At 43.4% G+C, this 16451-nt stretch overlaps 1 protein-coding gene across 2 annotated transcripts in view; it reads left to right on the forward strand.

Annotated features, from left to right (window-relative positions):
• The first annotated feature begins 1960 nt into the window (after positions 1-1960).
• TIMMDC1 (translocase of inner mitochondrial membrane domain containing 1) overlaps positions 1961-16451 on the forward strand; it is a 37329-nt gene continuing 22838 nt past the window's right edge. The window contains exons 1-5 of one of the 2 annotated variants that reach the window (XM_070406252.1): positions 1961-2374; positions 4701-4866; positions 11227-11315; positions 11798-11865; positions 15179-15257. In XM_070406252.1, coding sequence (XP_070262353.1) covers positions 2160-2374; positions 4701-4866; positions 11227-11315; positions 11798-11865; positions 15179-15257 — 617 coding nt within the window. In that variant the 5' untranslated portion in view covers positions 1961-2159. Of the gene's footprint in view, positions 2375-3140; positions 3561-4700; positions 4867-11226; positions 11316-11797; positions 11866-15178; positions 15258-16451 lie in introns of those variants that run through there. The other variant, XM_070406253.1, reaches the window with a different exon arrangement.

The raw sequence follows: 16451 nt of genomic DNA on the forward strand, positions 1-16451 counted from the left end.
AGTTGTGTATAAATTCACTAGTATCTGCCCAACAACAGCTCCAAGTCCTCCCTCATCTCAGAATGATCCTGGGATCGAGCATCTTAAGCATTTAGCTTTTTCTACATGTAGACTACAAAGAGTGCACATCCATTTTCTTGGGCTTTCAGGCCTTAGGACTTTATATTGATGCCCACCTGAGCCTATATGCGATAATCAGCAACCTAGAGCCAGAGCCAGGAGTCAGGAGATCTGAATTCTTGGTTCAATACCTTGTCTGTCAGACACTGTGCTAGGTCCTGCACATAGAAATGACTATATATATATATATATATATATATATATATAGTCTCTGACCTCAAAGCTAGTCTACCAAGACAGCAAATAGAAAGTTGTGATGCAATGTAGTAAGTGTTATGATGGGAGCTGAATCTAATCCTGTCTCCCAGACACCAAAGAGATCTTTCTGGCACTGTCACTAATTCAGCTAGTCTAGTCCGTCATTTCTCTGGACTTACCTATGAAATTCCAGCTGCAGTGAGCAAGGGAGCATCCCCAAAAGGGGTCACACATGCTTGGGTCTTTCCACAACGCCAGCTTTATTAGAGGAGACCTCCCCAAGGAGCCAAGAGGGTTACACAGAGGTTACATGCAGGAAAGGGGAGCTTATACAATAGAGCAAGCATAGCAAGGAGCATAGTGAACACCCCGTGCAAAGTCCTGATCACTGATGGCGTCTGTGGATGGAGAGGCATGCATAGGGCTCAAGCCAGGCAGCTACAGGGGCGACATGGTCTGGTGGAGCAGAAGTCCTTTCGGGCTCCAAGTGCGACTCCTGGTACAGCCAAGCTTGAGCGTCAAATGGTGGAAGCTCTGAGTGCTTAGAGCCCACTGCGGGTGGTGGTCCCACTCATATCAGTGTCCAGATGAAGTCCTTCTCTGAGGTTTCATTCTTGTGTTTTGGGACGTTCCAGGACCACCCTAAGGGCATTCTTGTTTCACCCCATTACCTCAGTTCTGGGCATCATGATGCCTGACATAATAGCCATGGCTGACAGTGACTCCACACTGGATTCTTGAAAAATGTCCAAAAAGTCTGCTCTGCTCTTGCTCTATACACCAGCTATTAAATTCCAGAATTCTATTTAATAAGGGGTGTAGAAGCGCTGAATTGCATCTAGAAAGGAATAAAGGAAGGGTAAGGATTGGCAAATATAAGAGGCTATATTGGATTGCTAGCAGAGATTAAATGGAAGCACACACACCAGATGAGACTATTTTTGAGACGTGCATTTTAATAAAAACTTTACTTCGAAGCATATGTTAGCAGAGGCTGCGCTGATGGAAAATTATTGCTGCACTATCAAACGCACACCTGCTGGGAATTCCAGAAACTGTCCTGTCTTGTGAGAAGCAGTAGGTATAGGAACTAAGGGCGGGGGGGGGGGGGGGGGGGGGGGGGGGGGGGGGGGGGAGGCGGAATCCATCATCTTGTGAGGAACTGCCCAAAGCTGACTATTCACAATAGTGTTCTGCAATCTCAGCGTACCTGACTTCTCTTCCATGCCTCCTTCCTTCTGGAAACCAGAACTTGCAGGAGTGTGTGTGGACCTAGCCCAGGAGACTCCTCCTGCCGGGATAGGGTGGGTTGGGCTTGTATTTGCACAAAATTCCTCTCTCCGTGCTCCACTTGTATTGACTACTGCACTTTCCTATTCATCTCTGTGGGTTTTCTGGTGTTTAAATACGTTAAATTATGCCAATCTGCGACCACATCTGCCGCCTGGAACCAGCCGGAGACCCGGGGACGCCTGGCCCTCGTAGCCCTGGGAGGCGGGGCTGGGGCGGGGGCGGGGCCGGGGCGCTGAGCGTGGCTACTCGCCGCTAACTCACTTCCGGACTCCTGAGTTCCGTCCCGCCTCCGACCGGAAGTGCTGTCGCCGTCGCCCCGCCCCTTGGCCTTTGCCCTGGTTGGGGCAGGACTTCCTGTCTCGTGTGTCCAAGGACCTCCAAAGTGAAGCCGGGTCCCGACGGTCAGGACCCGTGACGTGGAAAAGTTCGCACCCACGCACGGGCATTCACCCTCTCGTTCTTGCAGTTCTCCTGGCTGTCCTCCCACGGCGTCCCCGAGAGGCCGCGCGCCCCGATCACCAAGCTGGTGTCTGTCCGCAGGTTCGGGGATGGCCATGGAGGAGCGGCCGCGGGCGCCGAGGAGCATCCTCTGGGCGCTGGGTCCTTTCCCTCGGGTCTTTGCTGCGGGGGCCGTGGCCACCAGTTCTGTAGCCGCCGACCCGGAGGTCCTTGTGGAGGACCGGAAGCTACCGTCTTCATACGACCCAGAACCCCAACCCCTGGAGTCTGGATGGGACCGCCTCCGGGAGCTGTTTGCCAAAGAGTAACAGTGCTTGGGGCCTGGGCGGGGCTGCGGAGCGTGTCCTGCAGCTTTGGGTTATCCCGGGGCTGAGGACCACAGGGTGGTGTGGTTTGTTTATAAATGGGATTTGGGCTTCCTGTATTTGCACCCCGAGCTTGCGTCCTGTCATGTCCATTTGGAAGTTGTGTAGGTGACAGGACAGCTTTCAAACGATAAGGGTAAGACCCATAAGTCAGAGCTTATAGGCATATTAAGGGAAGATTGTTTTAGTATAAGACCCTGGTTTTGCAGATTAGAAGAACGGGACCGAACTAATTAGTGTCATAATTGACTCTGGAACCCATATCTGCAGGATCCCACTCCACTGTTCCTTTTTGGGTTTCACTTGATCCCAAACGTCTCTATTTCATGACCAGTAGTTCCCCTCCCCGCCAAAAGGTGGAAGTTGGAGAGATAGGCTGAGAGTTGTAAAATTTTTATTCTGCCACATAAGGAATGTGTAAAATAGCACCACTTGTGTCATCATTTTATAAAAGATACCAGCTGGGTTAACACATAAGAAAGTTTCAGAATAAGATATAATCCTTTGAATTGAATTACTTTTAATGAAAAACTCCAGATTTCATTCATTCTTTGATTCATTTAATCTACTCATCAGTTATTGGTGAAAAGTTTGCCCTTTCATGAAGTTTTTTTTACAATACTACACTGTGTTGTCAAGTGGTTAAATTAAACTTTGAAGCTTTATTATGTTGCTAAGAGGTATATAGTTGGGGCAAAGGAGTTGGCAGAATTATATTTAATAACTATGTTTAGATTTTATCATCTTTTTGTTGTTGTTTAATCCTCACCCGAGGACATGCTTAGAGAGATGAAGGGAGACACACACACACACACACACACACACACACACACACTGATCAGTAACCTTCCCTGTGAGCCCTGACTGGAACTGGCAACCTTTCAGTGCATAGAATGACACACAATCAACTGAGCCGCTCCGGCTGGGCTCATCATTTTTATTTGTTTTTGTTTCTTTGTTAATCTTCACCTGAGGATATTTTTCCATTGATTTTTTTTTTTTTTTTTAGGGAGAGTGGAAGAGTTAGGGAAAGACAGAAATATCGATGCGAGAGAAACACATCGATTGGTTGCCTCCTGCAGGAGCCCCAACTGGGGGTGGGCTGGTGAAGAGCCTGCAACCAAGGTATGTGCCCTGAGTGCCGTTGATCGGAATCAAACCCAGGACCTTTTGGTCCGCTGGCTGATGCTCTATCCACTGATCCAAACCAGCTAGGGCTCGTCATATTTATTTTAAAGATGAGTTAGCCTTTCTCATTCGTCGGTCCTTCCAATATTTGAGATACTTGTGATAGAGCCTATGTAGTATATAACAGAAGAGGGTTATTTTGATCAGCTTTATAAACCACAGACTGTTAGAGCTGAAAGAAATGTGAAAGATGATCTAGTGTAACTTTCATGCTCCCCTCCATCATGGATGAGGAAACCAAGGTTCACATTGCTTGTGACCTGACTGTGGGTCACTTAACAGTCATAAAACCCGAAGTATTAAAAAAGATAGGGTTTTAAATTTTTTTTCTTATGCATCTAAGGTTTCATTCTTGCATACATTGACCTAAAATTCCATATGTGTGTAATTTTTAAAAGCTTAAAATTAAAAGAAATATTGATCTCTACATCCAACTCAAATTCTTCCTCTTTCTAGAAGGTATAGTAGAGTTGTAATAGTCATTAAATAAAAGCACCTTTAAAAAAAAACTTTTTTAGCCCGGCCAGAGTGGCTCAGTGGTTGAGCATCAAACAGTGAACCAGAAGATCACAGTTCAATTCCAGCAACCCAGGCTCAATCCCCAGTGGCAGGAGGTAGCCAATCAATGATTCTCTCTCATCGATGTTTCTGTCTCTCCCTCTCATTTTTCCGAAATCAGTAAAAATATATTTTAAAAAACTCCACAAAAACCTTTTTATTGGAGTATAAAATGCATCTAGAAAAATATATAAGTATATTGATCAGTGGGTTTTTATAAACCCAACACGAAGAGACTTGTTACCAGCGTCCCTGAAGCTCCCCTTGTGCCCCTTTCAGTCACTACCTTCCCAAGAGTAACCAACCATTAGCCTAATTTCTAACAGCATAAATTAGTTTTGGCTGAAATTTGAGTTACTTATAACTGCACTATTTAATGCATCAGAGGATTTAATTGGTTCAGCCCATAATTTAAAATATGGTTGTGTTAGCCTTTGGGATAATTCTGATCATACTATCTTTTGGAGAGCAGTATGCATATATACTAATCCCAAACTTTTGTTGTTGTTGATGTTTTAGTGAACGGCAGAGAAATTCAAAGGAACTTGAGAATATTTATAAGGCAGCCATCACAGGAGGCATCATTGGCTGGGTATATGGGGGAGTACCAGCTTTTATACATGCTAAACAACGCTACATTGAGCAGAGCCAAGCAGAAGTTTATTATAACCGGTTTGATGCTGTGGTAGGTACTGGTGTTCTAAATTTATTTGAGGGCACACTAATTTAGCAATTCACTTTAGACTTACTCAGTTAGGTGGTAGGTTGGGAGGGTTTAGGATGTCAGAGTAAAGAAACAAAGTTGATCCTTAGTAACAATGGAAGTACTAGTGCTAACGTGCATACTCATGGCCTGGCAGACCACTTATCTTTGAAAGAGATCACCACAATAGTTCTATTTTCTTTCTTTTTTTAAATTTAAATATTTTTATTGATTTTTAGAGGAGAGAGAGACTGAAACATCAACGTGAATGTGGAACATCTAGAGCAGTGGTTCTCAACCTTCCTAATGCCGCGACCCTTTAATACAGTTCCTCATGTTGTGGTGACCCCCAACCATAAAGTTATTTTCATTGCTACTTCATAACTGTAATTTTGCTACTGTTATGAATCGTAATGTAAATATCTAATATGCAGGATGTATTTTCATTGTTACAAGTTGAACATAATTAAAGCATAGTGATTAATCACAAAAACAGTATGTAATTATATATGTGTTTTCCGATGGTCTTAGGTGACCACTGTGAAAGGGCTGTTCGACCCACAGGTTGAGAACCGCTGATCTAGAGGCTGCCTTCTGCACACCCCCTACTGGGGATTGAGCCTATAACCCAAGCATGTGCCCTGCCTGGGAATCAAAACAACAACCTTTTGGTGCATGGGACAATACCCAACCAACTGAGCCATAGAGGCCCAGGGTATAACTCTATTTTCTGAAAAATATTTCTGATCTGCTAAATCATCAAGACTCAGTTGTGGCATATTTATCCTATTCACAAATCCTCCATGGAGTATACTACTTCACACGAAAACAATAATTAACATTTATAATTTTACAGCTTAGAGGGTAGTAACTCATTTGTTATAAGTCTGTATATCAATTCTGTTGTGTTAGTGAGGAAGTTATATCTCAGAGAGTTTTTGTTTTTATTTTAAAATTAATGTCAGACATAAACTTTAAAAAGTACAAAGAATTCTTACGTACCTTTCACCCAGATTCTCCAAATGTTAACATTTTACCACTTATTTTCTTTATCATTTTTTCTCTGTGTAATGTCTACTATTATTTTTGTGTGTGAACTGCTTGAGAGTAAGTTATAGACAGGATGAATACTTCAACATTATTTCCTGAAAAAAGGGGCATTCTTTTACATAATTTTGCAGATCAGAAAATTATACTGATAAGAGTATATTTATCTATAGACTGTATGTAAATTTTGCCAGTTGTCCCATTAAAATCATCTATTTGAAAAGTAAGTAAATAAATAAGATTTTCTGGACCAGGATCTAATACTGGATTCAAATGTTGAATTTGCCTGTCATGCCTCTCTAGTCGCCTTTAATCTGAAAGTTTCTCTTGTCTGTCTTTGACTTTCTTGACCTTGACATTTTTAAAGATTGTGGGTTATATATTTTGTAGAATTTCCCTCTATTTGGATTTGTTTGATTTTTTTTTTTTTATGATTATATTCTGGTTATGTGTTTTAGCAGGAATACCCTAGAATTGATGTTGTATCCTTCTTAGGAAATATATATCACAGTCCATGATACCTGTTTGTCCCTTTACTGGTGATGTTTACTTTAGACACTTGGTTAAGATTATCTCTGCAAGGTTTATCCACCACAAAATTACTGTTTTTTCCCCTGTATCAACTGGTGTGCCGCAAGAATTTTTAAAACATGCAATACCTGACTACTTAGTCAGGGGCACTGACCTCTTTTCCTTTAGGTTGTCAAATTAAAAAAATGACAACGGCCAACACAACAATAAAGTCATTCAATGTGAATGAATAAAAATTATACCTTTTTATTTTTTGTCAGATCAGCAACAAATATAATACATATTTTGGTGTGCTGCGGTATTTTAGTAATTAGTTTATGTGTGCCATGGAATGAAAAAGGTTGAAAACCACTACCCTCTGTTACCTTAAGAATACTTAGATACTTTGAGACTATGCAAATATCCTATTTTTCATCAAATGTCTACCTTCTAGCTTTAGCATTCAATAATGATTCTTATGTTAAAACAGTTATTGCTGTGGTGGTTACCAAATGGCCATTTTCTAATTCTATCATCCCATCTACATTTATTGGTTAGTATTCTACTATCAGCAAGAGCATTCATTTTCCCTCTATTTATTTATCTCTCTATTTAATTTATTCAGAGTGGACTCCTGGTTTCTTATTTTATTCTGTAGGTTTATAATCCATTATTATTTATTTTAATACCCAAATTGGCCTACATGTGGACAGTTGGAACCCCTTCAAGCTAGACCCTGTGTCGTTTTGATATGTCCCCATCATTCTTTGAGCACCCCTTTATTTCTTGGCACAGCAAGGTGCTCCTGACTATTCCTTTACTTTTCAAATTGGAATGAGCCATTTCACCAAGAACCTCTAGTTTGTTTTTTAGTGGAAAATGGTACTTAAAAACCAAGATTTGGTGCTAAGTATGGTCATTGCTACTGAGATGTCATGGCTTCTAAGCCCTAGGCAGACACAGGTCGTGTGTGTGATATTTATATTCATATACACATTTCTATATACATCTATATCTACCTACTTTTTAAAAGCCATGTGTTCATACAGATACTTTTCAGAGTGTTTTTCTTTTAAATATATTTATTGATTTCAGAGAGAGGAAGGAAGAAGAAAGGGATAGAAACATCAATGATGAGGGAGAATCATTGATTGGCTGCCTCCTGCATGCTCCCTACTGGGGATCGAGCCCACAACCTGGGCATGTGCCTTTGACTGGAATCGAACCTGGGACCCTTCAGTTTGCAGGCCGATGCTCTATCCATTGAGCCAAACCAGCTAGAGCTTCAGAGTTGTTTTGACTTGCCCAATATCATATAGTAGTTTGGAATCAGAGATTCTCTCAGATTCTCTAAAAATCCAGAAATATTTATTCTCACAATATTATATATTACTAGAGGCTCAGTGCATGAAATTTGTGCATGGGTAGGGTCCCTAGGCCTGGCCGGCGATCAGGGCCGATTGGGGCCTTCTGGCTTCCAGCTGGGGCCTCCCTTCTCTGGCTGCCGGCTGCTGGCCAGGGCCTTCCTTTGTTCTGCGCCACCCCCTGGTGGTCAGTGCACGTCATAGCAAGTGATAGAACTCCCAGTCGAACTCCTGTGGGGACACTTTGCATATTAGCCTTTTATATAGATAGACTAGAGGCCCGGTGCACAAAAATTTGTGCACTCGGCGGGGGGGGGGGGAGAGGGGGGGTCCCCCAGCCCGGCCTGTGCCCTCTCGAAGTCTGGGACCCCTCGGGAGATAACGACCTGCTGGCTTAGGCCTGCTCCCGGGTGGCAGAGGGCAGGCCCAGTCCCTAGGTGCAGCCCCTGGTCAGGCTCAGAGCAGGGCTGATTGGGGAGTTGGGGCGCCGCCCCGTCATGCACAGAGCAGGGCGGATCGGGAGGTTGCGATGCCAGCCTCAGTCACGCTCAGGGTATGGCCAATTGGGGGGCTGGGGCACCGCTCCCGTCACACTCAAGGCAGGGTCGATGGGGAGGTTGCAGCACCACCCCCTGTCACGCACAGAACAGGGCCGATCAGGGGGTTGGGGCGCTGCCCCCTGTCACTCACAGAGCAGGGCCAATCAGGGGGTTGGGGCGCTGCCCCCTGTCACTCACAGAGCAGGGCCCATCAGAGGGTTGGGGCGCTGCCCCCTGTCACTAACAGCAGGGCCCATCAGGGGGGTTGGGGTTCCCTACCCTGTCACACACAGAGCAGGGTCAATCAGGGGGTTGGGGAGCTCCCCCCTGTCACGCACAAAGCAGGGCCGATCAGGGGGTTGAGGAGCTCCCCCCTGTCACTCACAGAGTAGGGCCGATAGGGGAGTTGGGGCACCGCCCCCTGTCACACACAGAGCAGGGCCAATCAGGGGGTTGGGGCGCTGCCCCCTGTCACTCACAGAGCAGGGCCCATCAGAGGGTTGGGGCGCTGCCCCCTGTCACTAACAGCAGGGCCCATCAGGGGGGTTGGGGTTCCCTACCCTGTCACCCACAGAGCAGGGTCAATCAGGGGGTTGGGGAGCTCCCCCCTGTCACGCACAGAGCAGGGCCGATCAGGGGGTTGAGGAGCTCCCCCCTGTCACTCACAGAGTAGGGCCGATAGGGGAGTTGAGGCACTGCCCCCTGTCACACAGAGCAGGGCGGATCAGGGGGTTGGGGTGCTGCACCCTGTCACACTCAGGGCAGGGCCAATGGGAAGGTTATGGCTCTACCCTGTCACACACAGAGCAAGGCCCGTGGAGGGGCGTTGGGGCGCCACCCTCTATCACCCACAGAGCAGGGCCGATCAGGGGGTTGGAGCGCCGCCACTGTCACACTCGGGGCAGGGCTGATGGAGAGGTTATGGCTCTACCCTGTCACACGCAGAGCAGGGTCCGTGGGGGGGGCGGGGGTTGGGGCGCCGCACCCTGTCACACACAGAGCAGGGCCGATCAGGGGGTTGGTGTGCTGCACCCTGTCAAACACAGAGCCGCAGGGCAATCGGGATTGGGGAGCTCCCCCCTATCAGGCACAGAGCAGGGCTGATCAGGGGGTTGGGGCGCCTTCCCCTGTCACGAACAGAGCAGGGCGGATAGGGAGGTTGTGGCCCCGCCCCCTGTCACACACAGAGCCGCAGGGCGATCAGGGGGTTTGGGTGCTGCCCCCTGTGACGCTGATCCCGGTGCCGGGAGGCATATTACCCTTTTACTATATAGAATAGAGGCCTGGTGCATGGGTAGGGGCTGGCTGGTTTGCCCTGAAGGGTGTCCTGGATCAGGGTGGGGGTCCCCACTGGGGTGCCTGGCCAGTCTGGGTGAGGGGCTGAGGGCTGTTTTCCGGCTGGCGAGTGACTGAAGCTCCCAACCACTCCTTGTTTTCTTTTTTTTTTTTTTTTCTATTCTGGGCCAGCTTTAGCTCTGAGGCCTCGCTGTTGAAAACATTGATACAATGTTGCGGTCCCACTGGCTTTCAGTCCGGCTGGTTTCTGGGGTTTTGTTTAGTTTCTTATTTGCAACATAGTACATAGTTGCTTAGAGTTGCAGCTGAGAGGCCGGCAAGTGAGGCGGGGAACGTTGGAGTCCTCAGTCACTGGAGTAAGCAAGCCTCCCTGCTAGCTTCAGTGCATGGCTGCCAGCCGCCATCTTGGCTGACAGTTAATTTGCATAAGGATATGCTGATTAGCCAATGGGAAGGGTAGCGGTCGTATGCTAATTACCATGTTTCTCTTTTATTAGTGTAGAATACCATATCTGTTTTAATGTTGGTCTAGTAGCAATGGACTGTGGAGACAGACAACCTACCTTCCAATTCTGACTTTATTCCTTATTGGTTAGAAACTTCCTCTATATACTTTAGTTAAAATTAAAATACCTGCCTGAAGAAAATGTTGTAAAGATTAAATGAGGTGCCCTAGCTGATTTGGCTCAGGGAATAGAGGGTCGGCCTACAGATTGAAGCATCCGGGCTTGATTTTGGTCAAGGGCACGTGCCTGGGTTGCGGGCTTGATCCCCAGGGGCATGCAGGAGGCAGCCGATCAATGATTCTCTCATCATTGATGTTTTTATCTCTCCCTTTCCCTTCCTCTCTGAAATCAATAAAAATATATTTTTTAAAAAAAGATTAAATGAGGTAATATGTTAACACAACTTTTACATAGAATGTGGTCAGTAAATTATGTTTTTTTCCTTCCTCTGCTCCTTTCCTACACATATGTATTACTTTAATCCTTACCCTTTAATGTACCACTTACTCAGTTCTTTATTTTATGTTTTTCTTTTCCCCAAGATTTCTTTAAGAAAATTTTTTTATTGATTTTTACAGACAGAGGAAGGGGCAGGGGGAGAGAGAAAGAGAAACATCGATTCATTATTTCACTTATTTATGCACTTATTGATTGATTCTTGTATGTGCCCTGACCAGGGACTGAACTGCAACCTTGGTGTGTCAGTACAATGCTCTAACCAACTGAGCTACCCAGCCAGGACCGCATCAAGATTTCTTGGGGGAAAAAAAATCATATCTAATACTGATGTTTTAGCTGTTGTGGTGTTTGCTATGTAGATTCTCAGTGATATTTAATTAATGGATTACTTGGTTGACACTGGCAAATTCTTAGTTTCTTTTCTATCTCCTGATAGAATAGGATGCACCTGGGACTTTTGCTTAAGCTACAATACTGACTGAATGATATTTCTACAGATTTTCTATTGTTTCTGTTTAGGTGTCCCTGCCTAATCCATAGCTGACATTCCTCCACCACAGTTTTAGAATAAGGAAAGTACCAAGGTGTCTTGGAACCTCACAGCCTTTTTATTAACTTTAGCAATCTGCGCATCGTGCTGCCACGCGAGGCTTCATCCGATACGGCTGGCGCTGGAGCTGGAGAACTGCAGTGTTTGTGACTATATTCAAGTAAGTTCTCTCTGAGTTGTGACACAGGGTCTTGGTATTCTTTTATCAGCACATCTTTTAAGTGGGATTATGAAAACTGAACACCTACATGAAAGTGATTCATAATACCTTTTCCTCAATAGTGTTATCTGTGTAGAAGACTGGTTCAGTTGTAGTTTTCCCATTGATGAATGGAGGTGAACTAACTAGTATCAAAATAGATACAAGGTTTCTTAGTAAGAGAAACTCTGCAAAACTCTTCCTTACGCTTCTATTTTTAAGTGACTATTTATTCCCAAATTTGTTCCTTCTTCAGCAGAAGGTCCCCCTAAAGCCCATGTTATATTAGCAGTCTGAGACACAGGTCAAGACTAGACTGGGACCAGGGATGGGTGTAGTAGGCTCTTCTGAAATAATACAGATTTCTTTAGTGAAAGGTACATTCCAGAAGGTAAATGGGTTATGCTTCAAATTATGTTTTCCTCTTTCTGTCGTCTCCCCAGCACAGTGAACACTGGTCTAAGTGTATACCGAGATAGAAATGCCCTAAGCCATTTTATCATCGCAGGAGGTAAGACATGTTTGCTCTTGTTTATGTTTTTCAATCTCAAATATGGTTTGGGAAATATGTAAGGAACCTAAGTCACAGCTGCTGAATTCTTTAGTTGGCTTATTCAACATTCGTGCAAAATGTACTAGTATAGAGAGTATTAGGCTTAATCCTTGGTACACTTGGTGAACAAAGCAGATAAGGTCTGAGCTTTCATGGAGTGTTACAGTCTAATGTATATGGGAAAAACAGGTTGTTATGATGGAAAGTACCAGATAGGTGGGGCAGTGGGATCTAAGTGGACAGAGTGATCAGAGAAGGCCTTTCTGAGGAAGTGACATTTAAGCCAAAACCTTAAGAATGGGAAGGAGCAAGACTTAGGAAGAAGGGTAGCCTAGGCAGAGGGAATGTTTCTCAGAAGCAGGGTGAATGAGGGTAAGAGCGGCTTGAGATGAAATTGGTGAGGTACAGTAGAAAGGGGCCAGATTTTTCATGGTAAGAGTTTGGGTTTGATTTTAAAGCTCTATATCTCTGGTAGATAATTATAACAACAACAACAACAACAAAAGTACAACCATCCCTTGGTATCTGTGGGGGATTGATTCCAGGACAGTATTCCCCTCTGGTTCCCCCCTTCCTGTGAATACCAAAATCTGAAAATGTTCAAGTCCCTTATGTAAACTGGCACAGTGTTTACACGTGGGCTACAGGGTATGCCTGCACATCACTTCATTCGCGTGGATTCAACATAGTGCTCCGCATGTGGCAAACTCAACTTTTGCTTTTGTGAATTTCCTGGGATTTTTTCCCCCAGAATATTTTCAATCTGCAGTTGATTGCCTCCATAGATGTGGAACCGTGATAGGAAGGGCTTACTGTATTAAAGTATTATTTTCAGAAATGTAGATGAAGTTACCTGCCATATATACTCAGACACTAACTTATGTACATTCTCTCACATATATTGCACATAACATTTTTTTCTTTTAATTTGAAAATAATTTCAAGGTCACAGAAAGTTACAAAAATAAAAATGATACAAGGAACACCGTGATCAGTACCCTTTAGTACAGAGATTCAGCTATTAATATTTTAGCCCATTTACTCTATCATTTGCGCTCTATTTTGAGTATACTCTCTCTTTCTCTATGTGTCCTATACATGCACAAACACGTGTATATATACTTTGAACTTAACATTTTTTTAAATGTATTTTTTTTTATTGATTTCAGAAAGGAAGAGAAAGGGAGAGAGAGAGAGAAACACCAGTGATGAGAGAGAATCATTGATTGGCTGCCTCCTGCATGTCCCATATCGGGGATTAAGCCCACAACCTGGGCATTACCCTTGACTGGAATTGAACCCTGGACCCTTCAATTCCAGTCAAGGGTAATGCCACTGCTCTACCCAGTGAGCCAAACTGGCTAGGGCTGAACTTAACATTTTAATGAAAACATTTTTAAATATGAAATTAGAAATAGACATTAACAGCATTAAAGTAGCTAGGACTTGCCCTTTTTGACCTTGTGAACAGTTTTACATGTTCTGAAGGCTCAAATGTTTATATTCAAACCAAATTCTTGTCTTCCTCCCCCGACTTCCATTCTTGGTTCTTCTATTATGTTCTCTGTTGTCTACCCTGTTAAATTCTAAAAGTGGAAATCAAGTAATGATGATTCTTCCCTTTATTTCTTTCCAAACTTCCCATGGACCAATCATTTATATTCCTTAAATATATATGGACTCTCTCACCTTCTCTTTGTTCCTACTGCTACTATTAGGTTTTCCCTGTTTCTAATCTTGTCATTCCACCTCCTCTGTTGTCTTAGTTTTAAAATATGAATATGATCATAATACTTTTCTGCTTGAGATTCTCCCGCAGTTTCCCATCACTGTAATGTTGATTCTTAATCTAGCCCCATGCACCACTCTTGCTTCAGGCTTATGAATCTACCTGGATTTCCTAAACCCAGCATATTCTTGCTTTACATGTATTGGTCCGTCCTCTTCTTTTTTTTTTGTTTTTGTGCTAATCTTCACCCGAGGATATTTTTCCATTGATTTTTAGGAAGAGTGAAAGAGAGAGGGAAAGACAGAGAGAAACATCAATGTGAGAGAAACACATTGACTGATTGCCTCCTGCATGCGCCTGGACCAGGGCCTGGGCTGGGGAGAGGCCTGCAACCAAGGTACATGCCCTGGACCAAAATTTAACCTGGGACCCCTTGGTCTGCAGCCCAACACTCTAGCCACTGAGGCAAACTGGCTACGGCTGGTCCCTCTTCTTGAACCCACCTTCACCACCCCCAGAACTAATTTTGTTCAGCCCCTACTTAATCAATCTTTCTTTCTTCCTTTCTTCCTTTCTTTCTTTCTTTCTTTCTTTCTTTCTTTCTTTCTTTCTTTCTTTCTTTCTTTCTTTCTTTCTTTCTTTCTTTCTTTCTTTCTTTCTTTCTTTCTTTCTTTCTTTCTTTCTTTCTTTCTTTCTTCTCCCTCTCTCTCTCTCTTTCTCTCCCTCCCTCCCTCCCTCCCTTCCTTCCTTCCATTTTTTTTTTTTATTGATTTCAGGTAGGAAGGGAGAGGGAGAAAGAGAAGCATCAATGATGAGAGAGAATCAGTGATCGGCTGCCTCAACCTGAGCCTGTGTCCTTGACCAGAATTGAACCCAGGACCCTTCAGTCCACAGGCTGATGCTCTACCCACTAAGCTAACCCTGCTAGGACACAAGTGTTATATTGAAAAATGTTGTCACCTCAGATGCCATTAGTTGTGTTATACACAGTAAAAGAGGAGAATGAACGATCGTTTTGGATGTACAATCTTAGTAGGAAGGAAACAGTACATGTGCAGCAGCCACCAGGTGGCATGGTAAGCCAGATGCATGTTTTCAGGCCTGCCTGAGGGGTGTAGCGTGGCAGTACAGAAAGGGGAAGGCATAAGCTGCAGGGGTTTTTGTTTATTTGGGGAAAGCTTTCCTTGAAGAAGGAAGAAATGAAAGGTAGAAGTGAAGAGATTACAGATTTTTAAGGGGGAGGTAGACAAAAATGAAGCAAAATGAGAAGAGGTTGGATCCATGGAACACATTGAGGAATAGTTTTGTAAAAGGAACATTTCTTTCGTTGAACCTGCAGAATAGAAGAGACGCTAGCTATATTGGCATTTAAAACTCAGAAAATCTAGGTTGTAGTAGCATATTGATGTTGGGCTCAGAAAGCTTACTATAGGTATTTATGCCCTTTTTATAGAAGAATAATTTTTAAATAGAATTCTAGTGCTTAAAGATGACTTAATAATACTGTTTTTCTGTGTTTGTTTTCTGTGTTTGTTTAAATAGCTGTCACAGGAAGCCTTTTTAGAATAAATTTAGGTCTGCCTGGTTTCGTAGCTGGTGGCATAATTGGCGCCTTGCTAGGGTAAGTGTTAACATGGTTTGATTCTGAATTAACACAACTTTCATTAATGCCTGGTCTGTTAAACATCTCATTCATTTCTAAAGAACAAAGATCTCTAGTCTTATATTGATAGTAGCTTTGACTCTCCAATTCTAACTCTACCCCAATTATTCATTTACTTCCAGTTTTCATTGGGTGAAAACTCTTTAAATATCACGAACATCTGAAACTATTTATAGTTTGAACAAAGGTCCTTATAAGGAGCAGGAAAAAGGAATAAGAAAATTAAGCACATTCTATTAAAAAAGTTTCAGCTTTATTTGTTTAGTTTAATTAATTAAAAAAAAAAGTCTTACTTTTTACTTTCGAAAATTCTGAACCTATAATAAAGTACATTGAATGAATTAATACATTGAACACCCATATGTCCCTTCACTTAAATTCACCAATTGTTAGCATTTTGCTATACTTGTTGTCCATCTCTCTGTATATATGTGAATGTGTGTATGTTTCCTTTTCTTTTCAATTAAACCATTTGAGACCTCATAATTCTACATCCCTAAATACATCAGTGTGTATCTCCCAGGATAAGAACATTGTCCAGTGACAATAAGCAAAATGTGCTATAACTATACTATATAATATTCAGTCATAAAAATATGAGGTATTGATTCACACCACAATATGAGTAATCCTTGATTAAACCCAGGACAAAAATCCACATGTTGTACTACTCTACTTATATGAAGTATCTAGAAGAGGCAAATATGTGCCCTGGCCAGTGTGGTTCCGTTGGTTGAGGGTCATTCTGTGCACTGAAAGGTAGCTGATGGATTCCTGGCCAGAGGACATACCCAGGTTGCCAGCTCAATCTCTGGTCAGGGTGTATATGTGGGAAGCAGCCCATTGATGTTTCTCTCTCACATCGATGTTTCTGGGGATGGGGAAGTGACTGCTAATAGGTATGAGTTTTCTTTTTGGGGAGATGAAAATGTTCTGGGATTAGTTAGATGAGTCATACCTCCAAGCTGTTCTTGCTGATAGACAATTTTTAATTTTATTTTTATTTATTTCAGAGAGGAAGGGAGAGGGAGAGAGATAGAAACATCAGTGATGCGAGAGAATCCTTGATCGGCTGCCTACTGCACGCCCCCTCCTGGGGATCAAGCCCACAACCCAGGCATGTGCCCTTGACCAGAATCAAACCTGGGACCC

This window comes from Myotis yumanensis, unplaced genomic scaffold (genome assembly GCF_028538775.1).
Source record: "Myotis yumanensis isolate MYYU_CA2020_CCGP unplaced genomic scaffold, mMyoYum1.0.hap1 SCAF_2, whole genome shotgun sequence".
Lineage (NCBI taxonomy): Eukaryota > Metazoa > Chordata > Mammalia > Chiroptera > Vespertilionidae > Myotis > Myotis yumanensis.